The 23,503-nt window shown below is 44.1% G+C and overlaps 1 protein-coding gene across 3 annotated transcripts; it reads left to right on the plus strand.

Moving 5' to 3' along the window:
• Positions 1-294: 294 nt before the first annotated feature.
• Positions 295-23,398, plus strand: SCARB2 (scavenger receptor class B member 2). 3 transcript variants are annotated; one of them, XM_075150383.1, is made up of 13 exons: positions 295-475; positions 7,155-7,312; positions 11,195-11,342; positions 12,821-13,009; positions 13,793-13,884; positions 14,545-14,664; positions 15,607-15,785; positions 16,327-16,445; positions 18,385-18,458; positions 19,934-19,985; positions 20,633-20,791; positions 20,931-21,001; positions 22,358-23,398. In XM_075150383.1, the coding sequence occupies exons 1-12, from the start codon at positions 359-361 to the stop codon at positions 20,958-20,960; spliced, it is 1,437 nt and encodes a 478-aa protein (XP_075006484.1). In that variant the 5' UTR covers positions 295-358; the 3' UTR covers positions 20,961-21,001; positions 22,358-23,398. The 3 variants fall into 3 exon arrangements, with proteins under 3 accessions (XP_075006484.1, XP_075006483.1, XP_075006485.1); XM_075150382.1 differs by lacking the exon at positions 20,931-21,001 and having other exon boundaries at positions 297-475; XM_075150384.1 differs by lacking the exons at positions 19,934-19,985; positions 20,633-20,791; positions 20,931-21,001; positions 22,358-23,398 and adding an exon at positions 18,988-19,123 and having other exon boundaries at positions 301-475.
• Positions 23,399-23,503: the final 105 nt, after the last annotated feature.

Raw genomic sequence — 23,503 nt, forward strand, 5'->3', positions numbered from 1 at the left:
GCAAACAGGCACAAAACCAAATTATTTTTGGATACATTTTTCCTTTCCCGGTAAGCAGGGTGCGGCGACCAGCCTGGTGCACTGAGCAAGGGCCTGCCAGACCTGGGTCACAAAACCTCTCCCTGGCAGAGCTGCGGTCGCTCCCGTCGCTCCCACCCCGCCACCGGCCGCGGAGAAGCGGTTCTCCAGCGACCGGACCCTCCTCGCCTTGCGGGGCGGGAGGCACCGCGGCGACGGCGGCTCCTCCCGGCCCGGCGGCAGGCGGGGCGAGGCGGCCGCCCGCCCCCTGCGCCCGGCCCGGAGCGGCGGTGGCTGTGGCAGCGGCGGCGGCGCCCGTGTCCCTTCCTCGGCAGCAGCCATGAAGTCGCTGTGCCTCGTCACCGTGGGGGTCCTGGCCATGACGCTGCTCATCGCCAGCATCTCCTTGCTGGTAGCACACGTCTTCCAGACAGTGGTGGACCTGCAGGTGAAGGAGGTGAGAGCACGGCCCGATTCCCACGCCAGTCCCTCCTGACCGGTTTATTCCCTCTCAAAATAACCCTGGGAGGAAAGGGAGGGAGGGAGGGGGGCTGGCGGGTGGCGTTGTCTGGCTCCTTCCTTGCACTAGCAGTGGCTGGGCGAGGGCAGGAGCATCCCTGGGCAGTGAACTCTCCCTGCCCTGCACCACCCGGCTAGGCTGGGGCTCAGGATGGAGGTCAGGCTGCACTGGGCCTGGGCTGGGTAAAAACTGAGTGAATATGAGAAAAAATCAGTTCTCTTGAGGCAGCTTTACTGACTGTGGGGCAGCACCTGTAGTGAGGAGCCCTCTCCAGAGCAGCAGCACATGAGGTGAGCAGGGGACACTTAAAGCACCCCTCCTGTTTTGCCATCCCTATCATAGATTTCTTGCAGCTTTCATACAGTATCTTGTTCTGCTGCTCTATTTACTGCTGCCTCTGGAGTAGAGCCAGAGGTGCTATGGGCTGAAACACGTGGTAGTTTCCCAGGCTGGGTGATGACAGCGAGGCATTTCACCCTGTTGTGCTTGCAGCACACTTCAGGGACACCCATCCTGGCATTGTTACGGAGGCAGAGCCTTTCATTGTTCGTGGTCTACCTAAGCTTTTGTTCCTCTCTCATACTGGCTTTTTGCATTTATCCGGTGGTCCAGTGAGAAGAGACAACTGTGTTAGTGTTAGTAAGTCCCCTGAAATACCTGTGAAGCATGTAAATGAACAATCATTTATCTACCTCGTCTGGGGAATATCATCCTCTCTGTTATTCTGACAGAGAAACCAAGCGTGCTAACAAATGAAGGGATTTGACCAGTGCTATTGTCTAACTGGTGACCGAAGTCTGCTGATCCCCTGTGATGTCCTAACCAATGTACTGTTCTTTTCTTTGAGGTATTGACAGGGAGCATTTCCTAACACAGAAGCTGTATTGTCTTAACTTAAATCAGTTTGGTTTAGCGAGTGCAATTTTAGGTTGGCAGTCAGCTTAAAGCAAGTTGTGGCACTTTGAATTGTGCCTGTAAACTTCAGGGGACAGCCGAAAATAAAAGGCTACCATAGGGTAAGCTGTCGTGCAGCCTGCCGGTGTGTCAGCTGCTCTTCAGGAACCGCTCATACAGCTACTCCTACAGTGTTTGTTCGCAGGTATGTGCCTCTGCCGTGCTGGAGCGTAGCATGGGTAATGGATGGCTTATCCTGAAGTCATTTGATCATCAGCCCATACCTTTTCTAGGCAGTCTGAAAGCCAGGTGTGAAGTGATGTGAGTGTTAATGTATGCAAAGTTGTATGCAAACCAAGCCAAATCAGTACAGCTTTGCATAGGCATGTGCAGTTCCTTCTCCCAGATCTTAGGTCTCTTTGGAAAGGAGTCTGTCATTCTCTGCATCACAGCAGAACTTGTAGTTTCAAGTCTATTTCATGCTCTTATCAAAAGAGCAGTGGGGTAAAAAAAAATGGTTTGGTGGGAGAGTGTAGGACTATCAGGAATTAGGCGTGATCCTCCTTATGCGTATTATCTCTTAGCTACATGCTCCTTACCCTTAATGGTTGATTATGTAAGAGTAAGTTGGTATTTGCTCAGCAGGGCTTTCAGTAATGCAGGATAAAGTTGCCAGAGCTCAGTCTTTTCCTGCTTACCTCTCTTCAGCTCATGCTAGCATACATCTGGATTGCACAGAATCAAGTGTCCTGCTCCCTGTGCTAGCCACTGACTCCCTCCAGGAGCCACACACACAAACTGCAGAAGTACAGCTTTCAGGCCCAAAGCAGTGCACTCCCCATCGTTCTGCTGATTCAGCTGCTTTCCACATGTGCTTTATCTCACGTGAGCTTTTTCTCATTTGTGTGTAGTCTAGAAAGTTGCTGTCTCTTGTGTAACCATGTATGCAGCTTATTGTGCAAATAGACAAATCTCAATTTGCCTTTGAAATGTGGCAAGACTTGAGCTTTTCCAGCTCTCTGCGGTCCAGGGCATTGGACATGAAATGTTATCTGTGCGCTCTGACCCTTCTTAGCCACCTCAACCTCTCTGTCATTGGGGGAGTTGCAAAAGCGGAAAGAGGTTGCCCTTATGACAGGTAGTTCGTGTTCCTTTGAGGGCTTTCCAGCAGTCCTGAAACAGAGCTGACTTGCAGTGAAGAGCTGTCTTTGCAGTCTCAACTACAGCTGAAATGCAGGACGGTGTTTTGGAGCAGCTGAAGCACCTGTGTGTCCAAACCCAAGTCCTGTGAACCACTGAGGATGGGTCAGCTTTCAGTAGGGGATTTGTGTGCTGCGTGCTTTCAAGCCAAACGCAGGGTTTTTGGATACAGAGCGGGTGTGGGAAGAGTGGGGAATCCAGCCCGGCATCAGACTTCACATCCCCTTGCAAATCAGCAGGCAGATGTGTAGTGACAAGGACAGTGGGAGCACCTTTCCTGGAAGGCATTCAAATCTTGTCAACTTACTCTCTGTCTTATTTGCCAGTCTTACTGGCTTTTTGTGAATTAGAGTGCCATGCCAGATCAGATGTCTAACTTGTCCAATATCTGTTCATTGTCAGGGGCTAGCACCTGAAACTCCATCAAATAAAACTGTAATGAACAAGAGTAAGTTAGCTGCCCATAGGAGAAAGGCCTTCCTAGCTGCTAGCAGTGTTTGCCTTATGCTATATGTTGGTTATATGGTTATGTATTTTATTGCCATAAGCGTGCAGTTTGTGAATATAACAACCTTTGATCTATGCACCTAATTCCAAACTTGGGCAATCAGTCCTTTACCTCAAGTGTTTTCTTTATGCCCCATACCTTACACTGATAATTTTAGAAAACGCTTAGTCTTCTAACCCCTGGAAATTTCACTGCACTTTTGTTGCCAGCCATCTCTAGAGCTGGATTGCCTGGAGTGTTTAGGACCCAAAAGGACAGGGAAGATATTTTGTCTCTTGATTTAGTTTATGTATTGATCTTTTGTTGTTGTTGTTGTTGTTGTTTAATGTGAAATACTAGAGCTCCCAGCACAGTTTAGTGTGGAGGCTTAGATGAAGGATCAGTTGAAGTGCTCCTTTTGAGCAGACCATTCCCAAGGTGCAGGATCAGAGAAGTCTGCTTATGTTGGTCTGAAAGCTTACGCTATCACTTGTCTTAAAAGTTGCAATTAAGTTCTGTCATAGATGAAGGCATAAAACTATGTCTTGGAATTAGAACATTTTTCTGTTTCAGGGAAAAAAATGAAATTTAATTTTCTGTGTAGGTTCCAAAAATGTTCAGTACAGTTTCCCACCCCCACTGTCACTGCCAGTAACAGTCACATTTGGGAGGGGAAGCTTTCCTTTGTCTGAAGTGTGGTCAAGACAAGAAAACACTGAAGAATGCGACAGCTGCAAATTCAGGACTGGCATGATAAATAAAATCAGTGGGAAGGATGCTTTGGTACACTTGAACTGAGTGTGGACTCCACTTGGGAAGTGGAGTGAAGCACACCTCTGCTCTGCTTCTGAGTGAAGACAGGAGATCGTATTGTCCGCTGGTTTTAGGTTGTGATCTTGCAGTAGGTACACACTTGCATCTCTCTGAGACAGGATCTCCGAGGCCTCTCTAGGGTACTGCCGGCAGGACTAGTGTCTGAGGTTTCTGTATACTTTAAGTTGTGTCTCTTGTTCTTGCATATAAATGTATCAAGGGGAAAGATCTGATTCTCTGGCCTTACACAGTACAGCAGCAATAACTACAGTGGAGCTGTATCTTTCACATATTTTAGATTAAAGAGCGGTCCTGTGATCTAATATCTTACAGCCTGCCCAACCTAGTAGTGAACACAAGCTCTGGCAAAAAAACAAGCAATCCCAGTCATGTAACATCAGATCCTACTCTGGTATGGAGCAAAGTCATCAGAGCTAAACTTGAATGCCATCAGCTGAGGGACGTGAACATATGTTTTGCTCAAAAATATGTGCTCGTATTTTTCTCTCAGGTCCAGGCTGTGTAATGTCATGTGATAGACCCAAATATCCCTGGTAACATTTGGTGAAAAATAGAAGAAGAGAGCTTACCGTATTTTATTATTTGAGAGTTTCACAGGAGTCTATCTGAATCCAGCTCAGAAGTTTGTGAATCTGAGTTTACAACTGGGGCTGTCACTGTACAGAGCTATAAAAAGACACGTCATTTCTGTGTCATGCAGATCCAGGAAAAAAATCACCAGATGACTTTGTTTCACTGCCCTTTTGCTCTCTAGCCCATCTCCCAAGGGATCACTTATGATTTCAAAATCTCAAGAGCCTGTATCTAAACCAACCTGCCAGAGAAAAGCTCCTTCTTTTCCCTCTTATTAATGCTCTTTGCATGTAATCTGGTGCATATGTGTATATAGAGAGAGCATGGTAGAAACCCACGTTACATTTAGCGATGCTACATCCAGTTGGGGAGCTTCTTGTTTTCAGTCTAGCTCAGGAGAGTGGGACAGAGGAGATGGCCTCCCTGCACATCGTAAATGTGATCCCTGTGTCATAAAGGATAGACTGGAGCCTAAAACTGGAATGAATATGACCAGGGTGCACATTTAGACTGAGTAATAATCTCTCATTTTAGTTGCCTCTTATGAGCGACATTTGAGCACCAGATGGGGGCCCTGAATATGCTTAGTAGTTGTTAGGGAACAGTTCAAATTCCTAGATAGGGATGGTTCAGGTCAAGACAGGCAATAGTTACTCAGTTTATCACTGTCAAGCTTATACTCATTGTGTTTCATGCACGTGAAAGATGTGAACTTCATACAACTTAGGAAGGAAGCAGACATCAGTAGTTCGCTACACCACCACCTCTGAAATAATTGACTTTGTAATGTGGTTATTTGCATATGGAGAAAAGCTATCACGGTCATCTGTAGGTGTCTTAAATTCATTGCTGCCTCACTCCCAGCCTTTATGGTGGCATCATGGAAACGGTATACCTGATTTGGGGAGATTTTCTGTTCCTGATCCTACAAACCAACTTCAGGAGGGCTCTGTCTGAATACAGGGATGAGCCTCCTTGGCATAGATCGCAAGAAAACAGGATCGAAAGCATTGGGCTGTGTAGGAAACAGTACATACGAGGTGCTGGTAGTTCCAAAGAAATGCACAAAGCTCCTGAAGCATGTCTAAAATACATTATTTTTTGTGGTGTGCACAGAATACGTGGTTTGAAATTCTCAGAGGAAAGCAGTCTGCAACTGCGAGGTGCTACCAGCTGGGTTGGCTTTCATTGCTATTCAGCAATACTGCTGCCATTCCGAGCTCCTGCCAATAAGTTTTTCTTTGAAACAGTCTTCTCTTTATCTCATCATTCAAAATTAAAATCTATATGGAGAGAAAACAGCTCCTTAAGTGGGAAGGCGAAGAATGAGTGCTGAGGCAACTGTGGCTGATAAAGTTAAGACCCCATAAACAGTAAGCAAGAAATGGCAGCTGTCCAGTCTGCCCTGCTTTTGAGCTTGCACTTACAATATTTGACTTGTTTTCTCAGAGGAATAAAAAGAGCAAGTGTTGATGAGACCCATTTACTTGCAAATTATTTCCCCCCCTCCCCTTCTTCCGCCGACAGGTGATATGGTTTTCAAAGATACAGTTTTGTCTGTGCTTATTCCTGAAAATTCCACCCTGCAAGCCAGATTTCTCTTTACTGAAGCAGTAGCAGTACCAGTGTTACAACTATATGGAACGCCTTGATTTTGGTGATGTTGGTGGTGATGCTTTTTTAGTTGGGGTGAATTTTATCTAAAATGGAATGGTAATAAAATGAGGGGTTGAGACCTGGATTATATGTTTCTAGTGAAGCTACATAAAGATACGGTTGTGACTTTCAGTATAACATGTATATGCTGGTAGGTAAAGGAATTGCTGATTCATTATTTAAGTGCTTCTGTCATAAAATAATGATTTATAGCTTTTCGTTTGTAGGTCCACATTTTATTGGTTACAAAATAGACTGCCAGTCCATGGGTCTGGAGATGCATGCACTTTCATTGCTGTAGGAAAGTAATTAAAGACAGAGGGTGAAGAATCTTTGCCCTATTCAGAGACCTCAGAAAGGCACAAATCCCAGGATGCCTACATGAAAGCAATTTTCTGTCACATTTCCTCACAGGCCACTGAAGAACAAAGTCTGATTGCTTTGGAGACAGAATCTCACAGCTTTACTGGAATCTGACATTCTTAGGCAGAGAAATCATAAACGCAAGGAATCTAAACTTCTTTTCTGGCCTTGTTGCTCCTAAGAAGTGTCTCTCAGGGACTCTTGGCCTCCCATTGTTGGGTTCCGCTTTTATCTGTAATGTTGGCATGTTTCGTGGTATCTTACACCAGGTTAGGTTTTTGCTGATACAGGAAACGCAACAGGATTCCTGTGTAATAGCTGATAAGTCTTCATTCTGAAAAATGTCAGGCAGAAGCGTTTGTGGGAAGAAGTGGAACAACAAACCCAACAAACGTACGCCCCTAGCCTGCGAGACATTGCGGCGTGTGTCTGATCTTGTTGATATTTAGTGAGATGCTTCAAAGCAAAACATATCTATACGCATTTGTAGAATTGAGGTCTTGAATTCTATTGCCTGTGCTTGTTCCAAGGGCATAGAATTCCTCTCTTTCCTATAAATATCATACAGCGGCTATCATTAACAGCTAATCTGTCTTTCTCTTGTTTCAGGGAACAGTATTGAAAAACGGCACGGAAACCTTTGAAGCCTGGGAGGATCCTCCTCCACCAGTCTACATGCAGTTCTACTTTTTTAATGTGACAAATCCTTTAGAAGTGCTTCAAGGCGATACTCCTCTTGTAGAGGAAATAGGGCCATACACCTACCGGTAGGACCATTTCACTATTTTCACATTTCACTAAACCTGTTGTGTGTGAGGAAGCCGAAAAGTAGGATCCAGAATGCTTGGGATCCCATTCTAGGAGAAAACCTAGCTGTAAATGTGTCAGTAAAAGCTTATTCAAGGGAGCATGGTCATACACCACCCAGACAGTACAACTAGACTGACATTTGGAGAACCTGCAGTCAGTTTCAGATTAAGCCAGTGACTTCTGTCAGATTTTGCGCGAGATTTTGCTTGCGTGCTGCTGTTCCTCAGCTGGTGAACACAGAGGAGGTTGTTTGCATCCTGGCCTACTGTCTTATGAGAGAAAAAACAGTGACTGATTGCGTGATGTTGGAAAGTCTGGGGAGAGGAATGTTGCATAAAAGCGTGATTCACTCAGAAATTAGTTCCTAGATGAAGTTGCACAATTCACATTTGTAAAAATGTGGCCAGAAAAGCAGTTAGAGAGTGGTACTACAGGGATCTTCCTCAGCCAACCCTCACTATAAAACCTACTCAGACATATCTACATTTTTACAGACAGCCGGACTTACTAAGGCCACGTACAGGGTTGGAGCTTATCCAGCCTCTTGAACTCTCCTTCTGCGTGGTATGGCTACGCACTGAACAGTCTGAGTCTGCTGCACGTGGGGAGATTTTAAAGTCACCTTACAAATGAGTTTTTGTTTAGAGCTTCATTCTGCTCTGCTGCATGCAGCAGTGTAAACCAGGAGCAGTCCTGTGGCAGGAAGCGTTACGGTCTTTGAAGTCACGGAGGTATGAGAAGCACGGCAAAAAGGTTGATTTCTCATTGTCAGTCTCACTTCTGGTCACACAGGCTCATTCAGACTGGTCACCAGCTCAATGCCAGAAGGAGTTGTCTTTACCTAAGCTGCAAAATGATCAGAATCTGGATGGTAGTAGTATTTGAAAAAAATACTATAGAATAAAAGGGAGAGCCTCTGTGGTAGCCTTGGTCTCTGCAGTATGTCTTGCCTTTCTGTTTCTTTCCTCCCACATCTCAGCTTTGCTTCACCGTCTGCCATTAATCTTTTCCCCTGTCTCCTCTGTATTTCAGTACTGTATCTGTTTAGCTTTGGCAAACTACAGCTGGTCCTTTGGCAAAATACCTTGTATTAGATAAAACAGTAGAGCTGGAGAGAAGATACATAAGCGTTCAAGTTCCCAAGCTTTTCTTCAGGTCTCTGTAGTATAATCCTGATAATTAGTCAGCAGTGCATTCTTTCTGTCAGGAAGATAAATAGGGCCAGCTCTAGGTGTAATAGAGCTACATGAAACCAGATCGGCCCATGCTCCTCTGCACCCTCGTACTCAATCCCCTTTGCTAGCTTCTTTTTTTCCCTTTCCTTAGCTCCGAGTGTCTTCTGGGTGTCACGCACAGCCTGGTTTGTGAAGCTGCACCTTATCCATGAAGGAGTTCCGTGGGATGGACCGGGCTGGTGGTGTAGCTGGCTGGGTTGGTCTGTGCCCGAGGGGAGGCCCAGCCTGAGCTGCTGGTTTGTGGCTTGCTGGGAGAGCCTTCCCCTGCAACGCGCGCCGCGGGCTGGCTGCGAGCGGCTCGGGCGACGCAGGCTCTCCCTGAATTGTTTAGTGCAGTGCGAGGGAGGGAGGCTGCGGCGTTCCAGCGCTGTGTGTTTCAGTTACTTCTGGCTTGTTTGGTTAGCCTGATTTTGACATGTCTGAACAGGATTCGATTGTGCTGCGCTCTGTCTGATAGAAGAAAGTTAGAAAGTGGAGTGCTCTTTTCCAGCAGATTCTTTAATCCTTGCCTAGCTGTCACTGCTGACTCTACCAGACTGTCAGCGGTGGGTGGAGGAAGAAAGGAGGCATGTGAGAGGAGAGGGAGAAGTCTGCAGACATACTGCATGCTCAAGCCAGAGAATAAATACCAAGTTTGTCTCACAGGCCCCGTGTAGCAAAGCATTAAAGACTCATTTAGGTTTAGCATGTGGCAGAACACCTAAAATGCCCTAACACGAAGTGCATGGCTCAGTGTTTTTATAAAAGAGGATATGGGGGAGAAAGGCTGGAAGTGAACTGGCCCAGACAAGCAAAGGAAAAAAATCTAATGAGTGACAGAGAGGAGGTAGGGCGGCTAAATATAATCTCTTCCTGCATATTCTTCCTGCAATTCATAGTTTTGACCAACATGCATGGTAAACCCAGTTAGCGCAGAGGTAGATTCTGTAACAAAAATGTAGTAGTGATTGTGGTTTTAAATCCTGGGAGTTGAATTTGCAGCGTATAAAATAATTACTTGTAAAGTGCAAGGTGCTTATCTGCCCCAGTCTACTGAGTCCCAAAGAACACTTGAATATTGTCCGGTCTTGCACACATTTACAGCTTTTTGTCTTTAACATCTGAGATCCTCCTACTCGTATCCCTAATCAGGGAGTATTATTTTCCTTTCCGGCCCTTTTAGAGTTGGAGACGCTTCTCGGGTTAACTCTGGCCTATTTTAGGGAGGGCGCTTCACGACCGTCCGTTCCAGTCCCCTCAGTTCAAGCCCTAGGGTATACAGTAGATTGCCGTACAAGAGGCTCTTGCCAAATCAAGCTGGCAGTGTTGCCAGACCAAAATGTTCCTAGGTGGTAGGGATGCTGAAGAGTGGTAGATACGCTGTTTGTGTAAGGAAGATGGGAAATGGTTGGTTTCTAACAAGAGTAGTTTCACGGGCCTTTCCAGTTTGTTTTAAATTTGAAAGACTGAACCAGAGTAATACAGCCTGTCATGAAGCTGCATTGATGGATCTAGTGCAGCCAAGATAGGCTCTAGGATCTGAAATGAATGAAAAACATCTTAGCACAGGGTCTTGCAGAATAATTCACCTTCACATCTTGGGACTTAAAATTTACACAGGAAGCAAAGCAATGTAAAAGTCAAAAAACTCTTGAGTGAGTGTAAATACAGTGCATTTCACTTCATGTGTACGCCAAAAGGATCATGCCATGAGCAGACAACCTCCCATTTTCCTTTTTGGGTTTGCTGAAGACACATGTATAGCTCATTTTGAGCCTAAGCCAGCCAGTTCTGCAGAATTGTATGTTTCTTGTTTGTAAAATGGTAGTGGCAACGGACTGAGTTATGGTTATGACATGTGTTAGCACGGTAATTAAGATCTGACTTCCTCTTCAGGCCAGCAGGTAGCATTTGATGTTTCTTGCCAGTGGCACTTGTTTGTCAGCAATCCTGAGTTTCATGCTGCTTGTCTGAGTGCTTAGTCAGTAACAGAAGCAACCTCCCAGGCTTGAGTAGTTCACAGCAAAAATTCAGTTGAATTCTGTCGTGTCCAGGATTCCTGCCTGAGAATTAAAGGAGAAGAGCTAAGATGAGCCTTGTTCTGTGGTCGTGTCACATGTAAGCCCAGAAGTCCTAGCGCAAAGTACTTGGAAGCCAGCAGGAAGATGCTGGTAGGTTCTTAGGTCACATTAATGAGACTTACATGAAGCCTACATCTTGTTCTGCCTGGGAGTGAATTTTGCCTGCAGCAAAGAGGCATAAGTTTTGTTTTCAAATTGTACTTCAAGGGCAGTCCCATAATACAGTGCCTGTAAATCCTTCTGTACTGTCTGAAATTGTTGTCTTTCCTTGGAGGTTTTTAAAGATGAGGCAAAAATAAAAAGTGCAATTAACATGTGGGATGGCATTTTTGGAAGCACCCTGTGAGGTCTGATTCAGCTTACACTGACACAAAGGCGAGTTCTGTTGCTGACAGCAGCAGTAGCAAAAATGAATCTGCTCCTAATGAACTGAAAATCCCACCCTTTATGTGCTTAAAGCAGTAGAATAGCCATAAGTTAATTGCAGTTAATGTTATGTGTACTTGTTTAACCTGATGAGAGAAAAAACTCTCTTGTTTTTCAGCGAATACAGGCCAAGAGTACACGTTCAGTTTTTGGACAACGGTACCAAAGTATCTGCTCTGAATCCAAAGACGTATGTGTTTGAACCTCAGAAGTCAGTTGGAGACCCTGAAGTGGACCTGATTAGAACAGTTAACATTCCTGCAGTGGTGAGTTCTCTTTCATTTCTGCTGGGAAATCATCCTAACACACTTTATAACTAGCACCTTGTTGCTTCATACTGTCTCTCCCTTTGTGGTAGATAAACGTGATTGAAGAACGAGAGAGGCAGCTTACGTCCGGGGCAGATACTGCATTCAGTTTTGGTTTGGACTGTTGTGGGGGTTTTTTATTACGTTCCTCCCTCGCCATACGCCTCTGTAGTGTTGTGCCTCACTCTTGCGCTGAGGGCTGACATACACTTCAGGAACGAGCAGAAATGAGGCTTGTTGGGTTTCCATGAGTAAGTAAGTGAAACTAGGGAATTAGTGAAGGTAAATGCATAGGAGGAACTCTGACTTTTGAATGAGAAAGTTTGGAATGCTTGGGGTTGTTTTTGTCAAAATTGCAAAAATTGCCTCCAAGTCTGCATCTCAAACTGAAAAAAAAAAATGATAGCAGAGGAGGTTCAGATACAGCTGAATGATAAGGTGCTTTCAGAATAAAATTAAAGTTAAAACATGTGCCCCCAAACTGTGTTAGTGAAAGTACTCTGCAAAGAAAGTCTCATTTTGGTGATCAGAAGTAGACCATTATTTTTTGTCTCATGCAGGGATAGGTTGAGAACAAGCAGATCTAAAGCTGTCATACCTCCCAAAGGAAATTAGACTGTACTAAAATACTTTTTTGTGTAACTAAGCCTTTACTCCTCGTACTAGTTTAATTGACTTCAATTACAGGGTACATTCATTTCTACTTTTCCCCCAGCATTTCCAAAAATGTCTTATCTGATTTTATGGATGAATACATAAATGCACTGTATATAGTAGTAGATAGGACTCAGCTTACTAAAAGTTGCAGACAATACAGTCACTGTATTTACAATTCCTCCCAGGCATTTGAGTGGTGGTAAGTATTATCTCTTGTTCAGATTTTTGACTGTGATGTACAGTAACAGGCAGTACTAGAAGAACTACGGGCTGGTTCACCCAAGGAATATTCCCTTCTTTTGCTTTTGCTTGTCAGCTAGAAAGGAAATACATTTTGGTATTGTTTGCATTTTGGAGAAATGGCTATCTTTTAAAAATGGCTTTTAAAAATGTAAACTGTAACTTCCTAAGGGTGAAATTCACAGCACGTCTCTAGCTGTAATATACTTGTGAAATTCAGGCTGTTTAGAAAGCGGTTTTGCACATTTCACTTAAAATCCATTCTTAAGACTATGGCAGTTAATGGCATGGAACTGAGCTGGTTGTGTGCCAGTGCCAGGCTGAACGGGAATCTGCAAGAGCACATCCCTGTGGGAGAAAAGCTGAAGAACCTGTTAGCCAGCACATTACTTGCCGCGAGTGGAAATAATGAAGCTGAAAATAAGGTTGAAACATGTGCAATGCTGAAATGTGTCTGTGTGTCTGTGTTTGTATGCAGCTGGTATGATTTATTCTACAATAAATCTGACCATTGCTCCCTTATTCCAATCCCCTGGCAGACTGCGATGGAGTGGACCAGGTCAACCCCTCTTCAGTTTGCCACAGAGGTGCTGCTGCTTCTGTACCAAGAATCCCTGTTTACAGTTCGCACCGTTCATGAATTACTGTGGGGCTACAAAGACAGGCTCCTGTCAACCATTCATCTTCTGCATCCTGAGATCGATCCAGTGTTTGGTCTTTTTAATAAGGTAACTGGTAGGCAAGACTTTCTGATGCTTTAGATGGGGAATGATGTCATTGCCACAGAGTTTGGACTGTCATCGCCAGCCAGTTGAGAAGGATGTGCTTGGACTGAGGCCAGGAGGTAGGCTGCAGGGATAGCAAAAGGATGTTCCCTCTTCAGTTTGGCTGTGTCTAGGAACTGGCTGGTAGCACAGCTGTGAGTGTTTTATCTGACTTCCCTTTATCAGCTATGGATAAGCTTTCCAGGGGCGGATGTAAACCACTCCACTATTGCCTGTGCTCACTTGAATAACACGGGCTTTGTGGGGCCAGTTGTGCAAACTACTAGCAAAATTTCCTAACCAATTTCCTCAGTAATTGATTGAAATTGCATGTTACTTCTGTGCTGGAGCCATTACTGGCTTCCACAGTGTTTCTGGTTGCACGTCATTTTGGGCTGTGGGGCCTCCTTGTTTCTTGGAGATCATCTGCAGTGCTCAGGTTATTTTCTCTGGGGTTTTTTTTTTGTTAAGGGCTGTTTTTTTCAATGGCAAATTTCAAAGGAAAAAAAGGTTGATCTAATGTCACATTTCCTTCACTTGGGAGGTGTAAGAATCTAGCGCAGTCACTTCCACCTCATTTATATTCAAGGTGGAGTTTAATGAATTGCACTTACCTCCGGGGGAGTCCATCACTCCTAGGGTGGATTTGAAGCGATGACACCTTAAACTCCTGCCACCCTGTTGTAGTTACCAGCCAGGTGTTACAGAATGAGCGGAGTGATTAAAAATTCATGTGTCTGTTCGCAGATGAATGGAACCGATGATGGCGAATATGTTTTCCTAAGTGGGGAAACGAACTACCTTAACTTCTCAAGGATTGTGGAATGGAAAGGAAAAGAGTAAGTTTTTCAGTGTGGTGTGGCCTCTGTTAAAATCTGCCCCTTTTCACATTTTGGATCAACATAAGCATTGTTTACAAAAGAAAGGGTCTTTTTATTCTGAGGATGGCGGTAGCTCTTAGCAGCTGTAGCTTCAGACCGGCCCCCCAGTATTTTGGCATGTGTCACATAACTATGAAAGAAAGACAGCCCCGGCCCTTAGCGAGCAGGCTGCTGTGAATACTCACCTCTGAATCCCTGACTGCCCCTTGGCAGAGGTGACCCTCTCTCCACTCCCTCCTCTAGGACACCCATCCCAGCCACCTGTGGGGACAGTTTTCCCGCATCTACGCAGCCAGTGTTCCCAGACACTGCTCTGTACCCAAAGCCAAAGATGAACTACCTAAAGCATCCCTCTCCCATTAAACAAAACATCTGCCAGCAATTACGTATATGGCAGGAACTCTTGCAGACGTATTCTTGCTTGCTTGGCGCCAGTTTAAAGAGACTATAGATGCCATTTAAACCCATTTTAATCCCCTTTTTTGTTAGCGGAGCTGAGGCAAGAGGACTAAGCGCTGTACAGGTCTGATGCTCGTTTGCTTAGACCATGAGCCGGCATCGCCTGACCCCCGCTCAAAAATCTTTTAAGCCTTACTCTCTTTGCTTCGTTTTCTTCAGGTCATTGAGCTGGTGGACAACAGAGACCTGTAACATGATCAATGGAACAGATGGGACATCCTTTCACCCACTGATTAGCAAAGATGAGAACATTTATATCTTTTCTTCTGATTTCTGCAGGTAAGGAGAAGAAAATGTGACTCAGACTTTAAAGCAGAGCATTGACGTCCGTTCTTCTTCAGGTTTCATGTTAGGCTGGTGTTTTTCATCCCGTGATTTTATTTAACAGTATGAGTGTTCTGCATTTATTCATGGTATGAAGGATGAGAGAATTACACCAAAAAACCCCCAATCTGCATCAAGTTAAGGATGTGCTATTTCAAAATAAAGATAAAGTGAAAATTTGGAAGATGTCTAGAAAGACAGACTGGACTGCCTTGCAAGGCTAGTAATGAGGGGAGTGGAAGGATTTATGTGAACCTTGCCTGAAGCTGCTTTCCTCCAAAATCTTCCTCTGTGCCCTGCTTTTTTAGAGAACCCAGGTTGCCCTCTTCAGAGATTCATGACTTGACATAATGCTGTTTGAAATGCACCAAGATGCAGAAAACCTCGGTGTTCCTTCCTTACGTTTTACCTTTTCTCCTCCCTTGCCCTTTCCCTGTCTGTGAAGAAAAAAAACGATCTGCAATTCTCTATTTAAATCAATACAGATGTGCGTTACACTGAATTCAGGACTTGCCAAATTGTTCTGTCTTCCACGACTACGTTTCTTTCCTTGTCCCTCTCAGTAGCACGTACCAGCACTGTCTCACACAACACGCAATACAACATGGGGACCAGAGTGAGACTCTGAAATGCTGAAGGCAGGCATCAGTGTCCCTGCAGCAGCACAGTTGGCACAGGATCGTCTATTTTATGCAGCAGCAGAATGACAAGAAGTGTATTTGCTGATCAAAAGCCTATTAAATTTAATACAGAAGATCATTGGAATGGGCTTAAACCAAACCTGTAGCCTGCTGTAAACTTAAGTTGATACACAGGCATCAGCGAAGAGACATCTGCAGCAGGTGTCAGTGTGTGCTCAGGACTAACAAATCTGGGTCTGGCTTTTCTTCCTTGCAGATCTTTTTACCTGGTGTACGACAGCTCAGGAACCGTTGCAGGCATCCCAACTTACCGCTTTGTGCCCTCTGCTATGGTATTTGCCAACACGACGGTTAACCCAGACAATGCTGGATTCTGTGTGCCACCAGGAAACTGCCCTGGCACCGGTGTCCTCAACGTCAGCGTCTGCAAGCAAGGTACGTTACCAGGCGGTGGAAGCAGACTGGAAGGACATCAGCGGGGAACATATTTCTCCTTTCTGTCTGAAATATATGAGGACAGTTTGGTGAGGCCTGTAGGGTTATAACTGTGCTCAGTGACATCGGCCACCAACAAGTGATCATTTGGTTGTAAAATGCAGTAGTGACCTGAGGAGATGTTCTGTCAGATGCTCTCTGCTCCAACAATGATTTAAATCAGGGAATCAGAAGGAAGTACCAGGATCCATACTGAACAGCTTGGGCATTTACCCTCTGCTGTTATCCAGGTAGCTGTCACATCTGAGTAGTTGAATGAAAATGGTGCAAGCTTGAGACATGAAGCCGTGCTGATGCTGCACACGGGAAAATTTGCTTGTTCTGAAGACAGGGAATCAGAGTGGTGATTCTGTAGCTCCAGAATGGACTTTTCCTTTCACTGTAAATGGCACAGTGGGAAGAGTTTTGAGATCCTCAAAGACTTTCTCAAATCCTGCTCTGCCTTTTTTAGGTGGTGACTTTCTATGTTTTCACATTCCAGGTGCTCCAATATTTCTATCAGCTCCACATTTTTACCAAGCAGATCAAAAGTTTATAGATGACATAGAGGGCTTGCATCCAAAAAAGGAATATCATGAGACGTTTCTGGACATCAATCCTGTAAGTGCAGCCTTTTTTAAAGGGTTATATAGGTGAATCCAAGCACATGGGTTTAGGTCACCTTCTTGGATGGTGTGTATCGACATAGTCCCATTGACCTCAGGGAAGCTGTACTAGTTTCTGTGGAACTGATCTATTTGTATTTGCTTGTATAGAGCAAACTTTGCTGGATAGCAAGAATTAAAATACTTTTCCCATTGTGCCTGTGCAATTAGAGATGCCATCAGACTGGTAATGATGAGATGAAGGGGTTAAAATATTTCTTAGAAGCAGATAAGGCTACTTTTCCTGTTCACCCTGCCATCCCAACCACTTGGGTATTATCTTGATTGTGTTTTCCCCAAGTTGAAGCAGCTAGGTATGTAGACCAAGAGAGCAAATCGATAAAGATTCAGTGGATGTTGGACTCAATTTAGACAGCATGGAGTCATGAGAGGAGAGATACATACGAAGCGTGGCGATTATGTCTTTCATGGAAGTTTACAGAGTTGTTGGTATTCTCGCCGTGAAATGTCAGAAATAAAGGGAGCTTGTAGCTGATGGTCCGTGGTTTTACAGTTGTGGTTTAACCCCGGTAGGCAGCTAAGCACCACTCCCCTCACAAGCAGGACGGGGGAGATAATCAGAAGGGTAAAAGTGAGAAAACTCAGGTTGAGATAAAGACGCTTTAATAAGTTAAAGAAAAAAAAAGAGAGAAAAAACCAAAGAGAAACAAAACCAAGAAAAACAAGTCATGCAAAAAAATCCCAGTTGGTCACCAGCAGCTAGTCCTCGAGCAACAGAAGCCCTGGCAAACTTCTCCCCCAGTTTTTCATCGCTGAGCATGATGTCATATGGTATGGGATATCCCTTTGGGTGGTTTGGGTCAGCTGTCCTGTCTGTGTCCCTTCCCAGCTTCTTGCCCACCCCCAGCCTACTCACTGGCAGGGCAGTGTGAGAAACAGAAAAGGCCTTAAGGCTGTGTAAACGCTGTTCAGCAATAACTTAAACATCCGTGTGTTATCAACACTGTTTTCATCACAATTCCAAAAAAATAGCCTGATAACAGCTACTGTGAAGAAAATTAATCCTATCCCAGCTAAAATCAGTACAACACCGGTCTCTACGTCCACACATACGAATGTAGGTCGAGGGAAAGAGCAAAATCACGACCTGCCTAGTTTACAGAAACAGAGTACTCTGACTCATCAAGCTGTTATGTGTAGCTAAAGCAGGAGGAAATTGCATAGTTCCTCTCTTAAGGTCTAGTGCAGATGCTGCTTGGTATCTGGTTTGGTGCCAGGTTCTTTCTGTTACCCCGCTCCTACTTACCCAGTTTTTTTCTCCTACCATAAAATGGGCTCTGCGCCTCCCCCCTCCCACCCACTCTGCAGACTAAATTTTGCTGCTGGAATGAGGAAAATATTCCTGTGCATCCAATGGCAACTGTTACTGTGGTGGTGACATTACTGTGAGAAGCGTTTCACGCTCATTATCTCTGTGGCCGTACACTCCCATTGACTGGTCAGTATCTGTTTTTCACCCTTTAGAAAGAAAGGTTTGTCTTGTGGCTGAGATCACAGAGTCTCTGCAACAGTACTCAGAAAGCAGAACAAACAGCTGTAGGTGGTGGCCTTTTCTAGAACTACAGCTGGATCTGGAAGAAAGGCGATCTCTCTGTAGCCCAAGTGTAAGTTTGCACAGCACAGCCCGATGGCACCCTTATCTCTGTTGCAGCCTCTTCACATTTCCTTAATTAAGAGGCAGACTGGAATGTAGGTATATGAGTTACAAGAGTATCTTGGTGGAGGAAGATAAATAATATCACTAAGTGGGCCTTATCTTGCCTTGTCAAGTCCACACCAGTGTAAATACTAGGTTGTATTCTCCCAGTTCCTATTATTTCATGTTTACTGCTTTTTTTTTTTTTTTTGACACTCTGATTTCTTTTATTCCCCAGCTGACAGGGCTTGTCCTGCAAGCAGCCAAGCGGATGCAAATCAATGTTCACGTCAGAAAATTACCAGAATTTTTGTAAGTATCCACTGCTGCCGGGTGGATATCTCAAATCTGATTTGATATTCAAAATTAATTTGTCTGCAGTGTTCAGATGGAATATTGGTTGGAGAGAGCAAGTGAGAGAGAGAGAAATGTAGTCAAATCTCAATTACAAGTGGCAGTATCCTCTCTTCTCACAAGTCAAGTAGATTTTGCAGTTCCATCTGCAAAGTAAAGACTATTCAAGAAAAGCGAGATGTTATGGACAGGTTCCACGTAGTGCTTGTGATGGCATCAGTCATATCACACTGGTTTGTTTGCTCAGAGAGAAGTCTGCCACCTTCCAGTGGAGTGCAGCTAGAACTCGGAGAGTGGCTACTCGCTGCACTGAGGACATGCCATCCTACTCCTCACAGCTTTTAGGAGACAATAATATTGTAGTTACCATCATTTCTCAGCAGTGGTCACAAAAAAACCAAATGAGAAGACATGACCCCAGACAGGGCTGCCCGTGCCTTTCCCCGACAAGCACAAAAAGTAGACCAAGTGGTATGTCTCGCAACAGCAGGCAAGCGCGACCTGAAACTCAGGAGGGAGGGCTCATTTGATCAGCTGGAGGGAAGTACCTTGCCTGTGACTGCATTGGTATGACAAAGAGAAATCTTTGTACTGCAACTTTGGCAGTCCGTACAACCCTGCAAATGGGAACAGTGTACAATCCCAAGTAACATGTGAGTAAAACGCCCCATTTCTTCTTTGTTGCAAGTGGTTTCTGCCTGGTTTTCTGGGTGTTCCAGTCTGAGGGGGATGTCCCCAAACTGCAGCTCAGTTGTGCAGAAATACCGTTCCCTTCATCTTGTGTCTTTCTGACATGTTTTACTCATCAACAATGCTGTGTGATAGCTATTCTTCCTACTCAGCTTCTGAGTTGATGTTTATTGGCACAGCTTTGCTATATATTATAAGTAAAAAAGAAGTATTTTATCTACCCAGTCCTCTTGGGAGAGTCGGTGAGTTTCTTCAGAATAGCACCACCTTGTTTTCTAGTGCCCAGGAGCTGTTACATTAACACGATTTACGAGTAAGCTGTTATTTCATGTGTGCCAAATGTTGGGGTTTTTTTGCTGCTGTGCGCATGTTGCTTGGACAATAGTTTCTGTGTTTTACAAATATGAGTAACCTTCAACATCAGCTTAGCTTAGCATTCCTGCTGACTGGCACAGATCTGTCATTCAGTCGGTTATTAATGAGCCTGTTATGGATCCCTCTCTTTCTCTCCCCACCAAGTTCCAAAATACGCCATTGCTCCCAAACCAGAATTTATTATTCATCTTGGAGATTGAGATTGTTCTATTCCAGAAGGGAGGTGAAAATTGACAATAAAAAGGAACAGCCCAGAGGTTTTTTAGGGACAGTTTCCTCGTTCATTGTTCTATTATAATCTGTCTTCAAAACCCTGAAGTTGAAAAGTTGCAAAACCATAATTTTTAACTGTTGGTTTTTTTACACAGTGAAACAGGCAACATCCGAACGCTAATTTTCCCAGTGATGTATATAAATGAGGTAAATATTTTTGTTATTTCTTTGCAGCATTGTGGTATGTTTATGCTTGTAAAAATACTGTCTTTGAGCTAAGCAGAAAAGAAAATGCTGTTTTTCTTGTTGTTTTATACAATGATAAGTAGGAAGCTGTTGCTGTTCCTTAAATAACATCCTCCTGCTGCTTGTTGACCGTAGCATTAAGTTCAGCCCTGCAAAACGCTCTCAGTCAGACGATCCTTTTAATTTCAAAGGTATTGGCCATGAGGAAAAGGGCTGCTCAGATAAGGAGGCAAGAGTTCACAAGATCACATCTTTTTTTTGAGTAGTCTTTTGTGAATATTCCCGGGCTGTAGGTGCATCACTGAATTTGTTGGATTCAGGGAGGACTCTAGGGGACCAGTTTCGATGACGTATACCATTACTGCAGGCCTATATTATTCCATTCCTAAACTGAGAGTTAAAAATCACTGCTTTATTTTGAAATACAGGCTAGATGATCCCTCTGGCCACACGAGGAGAGCTAAGAATTCTTAGAGGGAAAATATATCAAGAAGCAATGAAGCAGAGGTGGAGAGTTGTGGGAGTGTTGTTTCCCTACCCTTCAGAGTCTAATATAAAGGAAGAACAGAAATAAATCTTTTTTTTCTCTTCATCTCTCTCTGCTCCAGAGTGTTCTGATTGATGAAGCATCTGCCAGCAAACTCAAGCACGTCCTGCTGGAAGCCAGTGTTGTAACTGGAATCCCCTTCGTAATCATGGCTTTAGGAATTGTTTTTGGGATTGTTTTTATTGTGCTCGTGTGCAGGTCCCGGGGAATAAGTGAAGAGGTGAGTAGCATTTGAATTTGACCTTGCTTACTGTACATCTGCCTGTATTTTATTTTCTTTTCGTTGATTTTACCTGTTCGGTGTCTTTCTGCACATAAACATTTTTATCTGTTGTTTTTGTTTAAAATGACCTTTCTAGGGAAGGGAAGTTTTAATAGACTCAGAATAAATGCACCAAAACAAAGGAATGGCGCTAATATAAGAAACATGGTAAGGCAGGTCGTATCTTGTGTGCCTAATTCCCTTGCCAACAGTAGTAAAAAAAAAAATCAGCCTGTCTAGAGGACCCTGAAGGATAAGATGCAGAAGTCCACCATATTTGACGGACAGATTTAGTCAGCCAGCAATCTGACAGTGTTCTCAGTAGAAGCAATTATGTTGTGCCAGTTGATTATTTTTCAGAATCATAATGCAAATTTATGACCAAAGAACAGATGAATTTTACACAAAACAGCATGCAGAAGTTTTATCCAGACAGTACTAGTTTCTGCATTTATTTACGAAAAGTTCTGTCACAAAATGACATGCTGGCATTAAGGTTGCTAGTCACGTTGAAAGCTGAGGCCAAAATTTCACCCTAATAGGCAAGGCAGTCGGGTTCAGATGAGACAAACTATGGATCCTTTGGTTAGAGGCTGGGTACTCTAGTAGGCTGTTTTCTCCTTGTAGTTGCATTGCTGTGGTCTTAGTGTGGTCTTGCTTGTATGATGTTTCCTAAATACTTTCTAACAGTGTGAGAAAGCAGCCCCACGCCTGCCTCCAGAGCACCCGGCCACACCGTGCATATGCTTTGTCTTAGTCAGTGGGACCCACTGCCGTCACATCTCCAGTGTGACGAGGGGTGTGATGGCAGCGGCAGCAGTGGTGGCACGTTGGCGGTGAGGTCTGCAGCCTTCTTTCCTCCGGCAGTGGCTTTGAGCAGCTGCTCTTTGGCTCTCTTGGCTTCATTCTCGATTTTCTCTCTGGATGCCCAGGAAGCATTTCATGAGCAGATGCGCTCAGGACTCTACGTCAGGTTCCTTTACAGGAGAGACTGGTACTTTTTTCTCTGAGCTTTTGAGCCTGCCTGTGTTATTGGCTCTCAGCTAGAGAGTCAAAACTGTCCCATTGCCTGAGGCCCCTGTCCGAGGCATTCCTGCCCCACCCTGCATGTCTAGCTTCATACCAGCTCTCTTGCATGTTCTTGAACACTGCACAGGGATTAAAATGACAAAGGAACACCTAAATTCCATGTTTTCTCTACATTGCTTTTGTTGCTTTTGCTGCAAACAAAAGTAATTCAGCTAATTATAGCTCTCCTTGTGATCCCCCTCCCACCAGGGTGGTTATGGCCTTCCATCATCTGTAAGGTGCTACAATGAGTTCGAGGTCCCTGCCCAAGCTGCCATCCACCCTCTGGTGCTTTTTTAGTGCAGTGCTGGTTCCCTTACAGGAAACTCTACTTAGAAGTAGGAGCCAAGAGCTTTTTCCTTTCCTATTTGGAGTCTCGGCAATCCAGCTTCCCCACCGTGGAAGCTCTCATGTGCCACATTTAACTTTGCTGTGTTGCGGTTTTTTTTCTTACAGAGTACGGAAGATGAAAGGTCCCCACTCATCAGGACATCTTAGTAGATTTTCTTTAACGTGTGAGCTTGGAGAATAAACTATTAGAGCTGACCTAATACCAACTACCACTACCCAGCATTGTCCACTACGGAGAAACGATCGTGTCAAGTATAACTTTCTGTGGTGTAGAGACGGAAGAGAATCTGCACTGTCATCAAGGGAGGAGACTTTTCTTACCAGCTAGGTTACAACTTTAAAACTACATTTTAAAACTGCTTGAGATCCTGCTTTTTTCAACCTCGCACTCTCTTTGTACGTGCACTGACAGCCATAGACGATCATAAGCACTATATCAGCGAAAATAAAATGGCCTGATTCATTACAGGAATGACACGGGTAAAATTTGCAAATGGCCTTAGGAGTGCGGGCTGCGAAGTACCCTTCTAGAAACAGAGCAGGCTCCTGTATCGCCCAGGAACAACGGACAAGTTTGCTGTAGGCCGAGTATTGTCTTTTCTGTAAAGTGTTGCGCGCTACTTATTACCAGTATGCACTGACTGTTTATTATTAATGTCATTGGTCCTTTCACAAAACTGATTTGTGCGACTAATCCAAAACACTGAGTGAAACTTTGTTAAGCATCTGTAGTTACCAGGTAAAAAGAAGCCGTTGATTTGAAATGCTTTTCCTTTCAGACCTCTTAACTGTTTAACTCTGCACAGGATCCCATTGCATGTTAGCGATGCATTTATCCTTAAGGTTTTGGTTTTTTCTTCAACTTAAAAAACAAAACACAACACAACATTGTTCTTGATGGTGGAGGGTACAAAAATGGCATTTTTTTTTCTCTGGTATGCATCTCAGAGTTACCAGCTCTGTGGTTTAATGTGAATGCAGACTTGGCGGTTACATTTATTGTTTAGGATAAAAGCACACCTCCGTATTAAGGTATGTGTAGGACCTTGAGAAGTCATAACACTTTTTTTACTTGTCAAGTGGAAACTTGTTTTAAAAATCACAAAAGTATTTTTTCCCCAATTAAAAAAATATTCTCATTGAGAAGTGTTTCCATTAGATCTAGATAATGAAACATATTTTAAAAATGCATTATTGTCTACTAAATAGAGGCATTGGTTTTTGCATTGTTTTGATTTGGGTTTTTTTTCC

The sequence above is a fragment of the Calonectris borealis genome, chromosome 4 (assembly GCF_964195595.1).
Source record: "Calonectris borealis chromosome 4, bCalBor7.hap1.2, whole genome shotgun sequence".
Classification (NCBI taxonomy): Eukaryota; Metazoa; Chordata; class Aves; order Procellariiformes; family Procellariidae; genus Calonectris; species Calonectris borealis.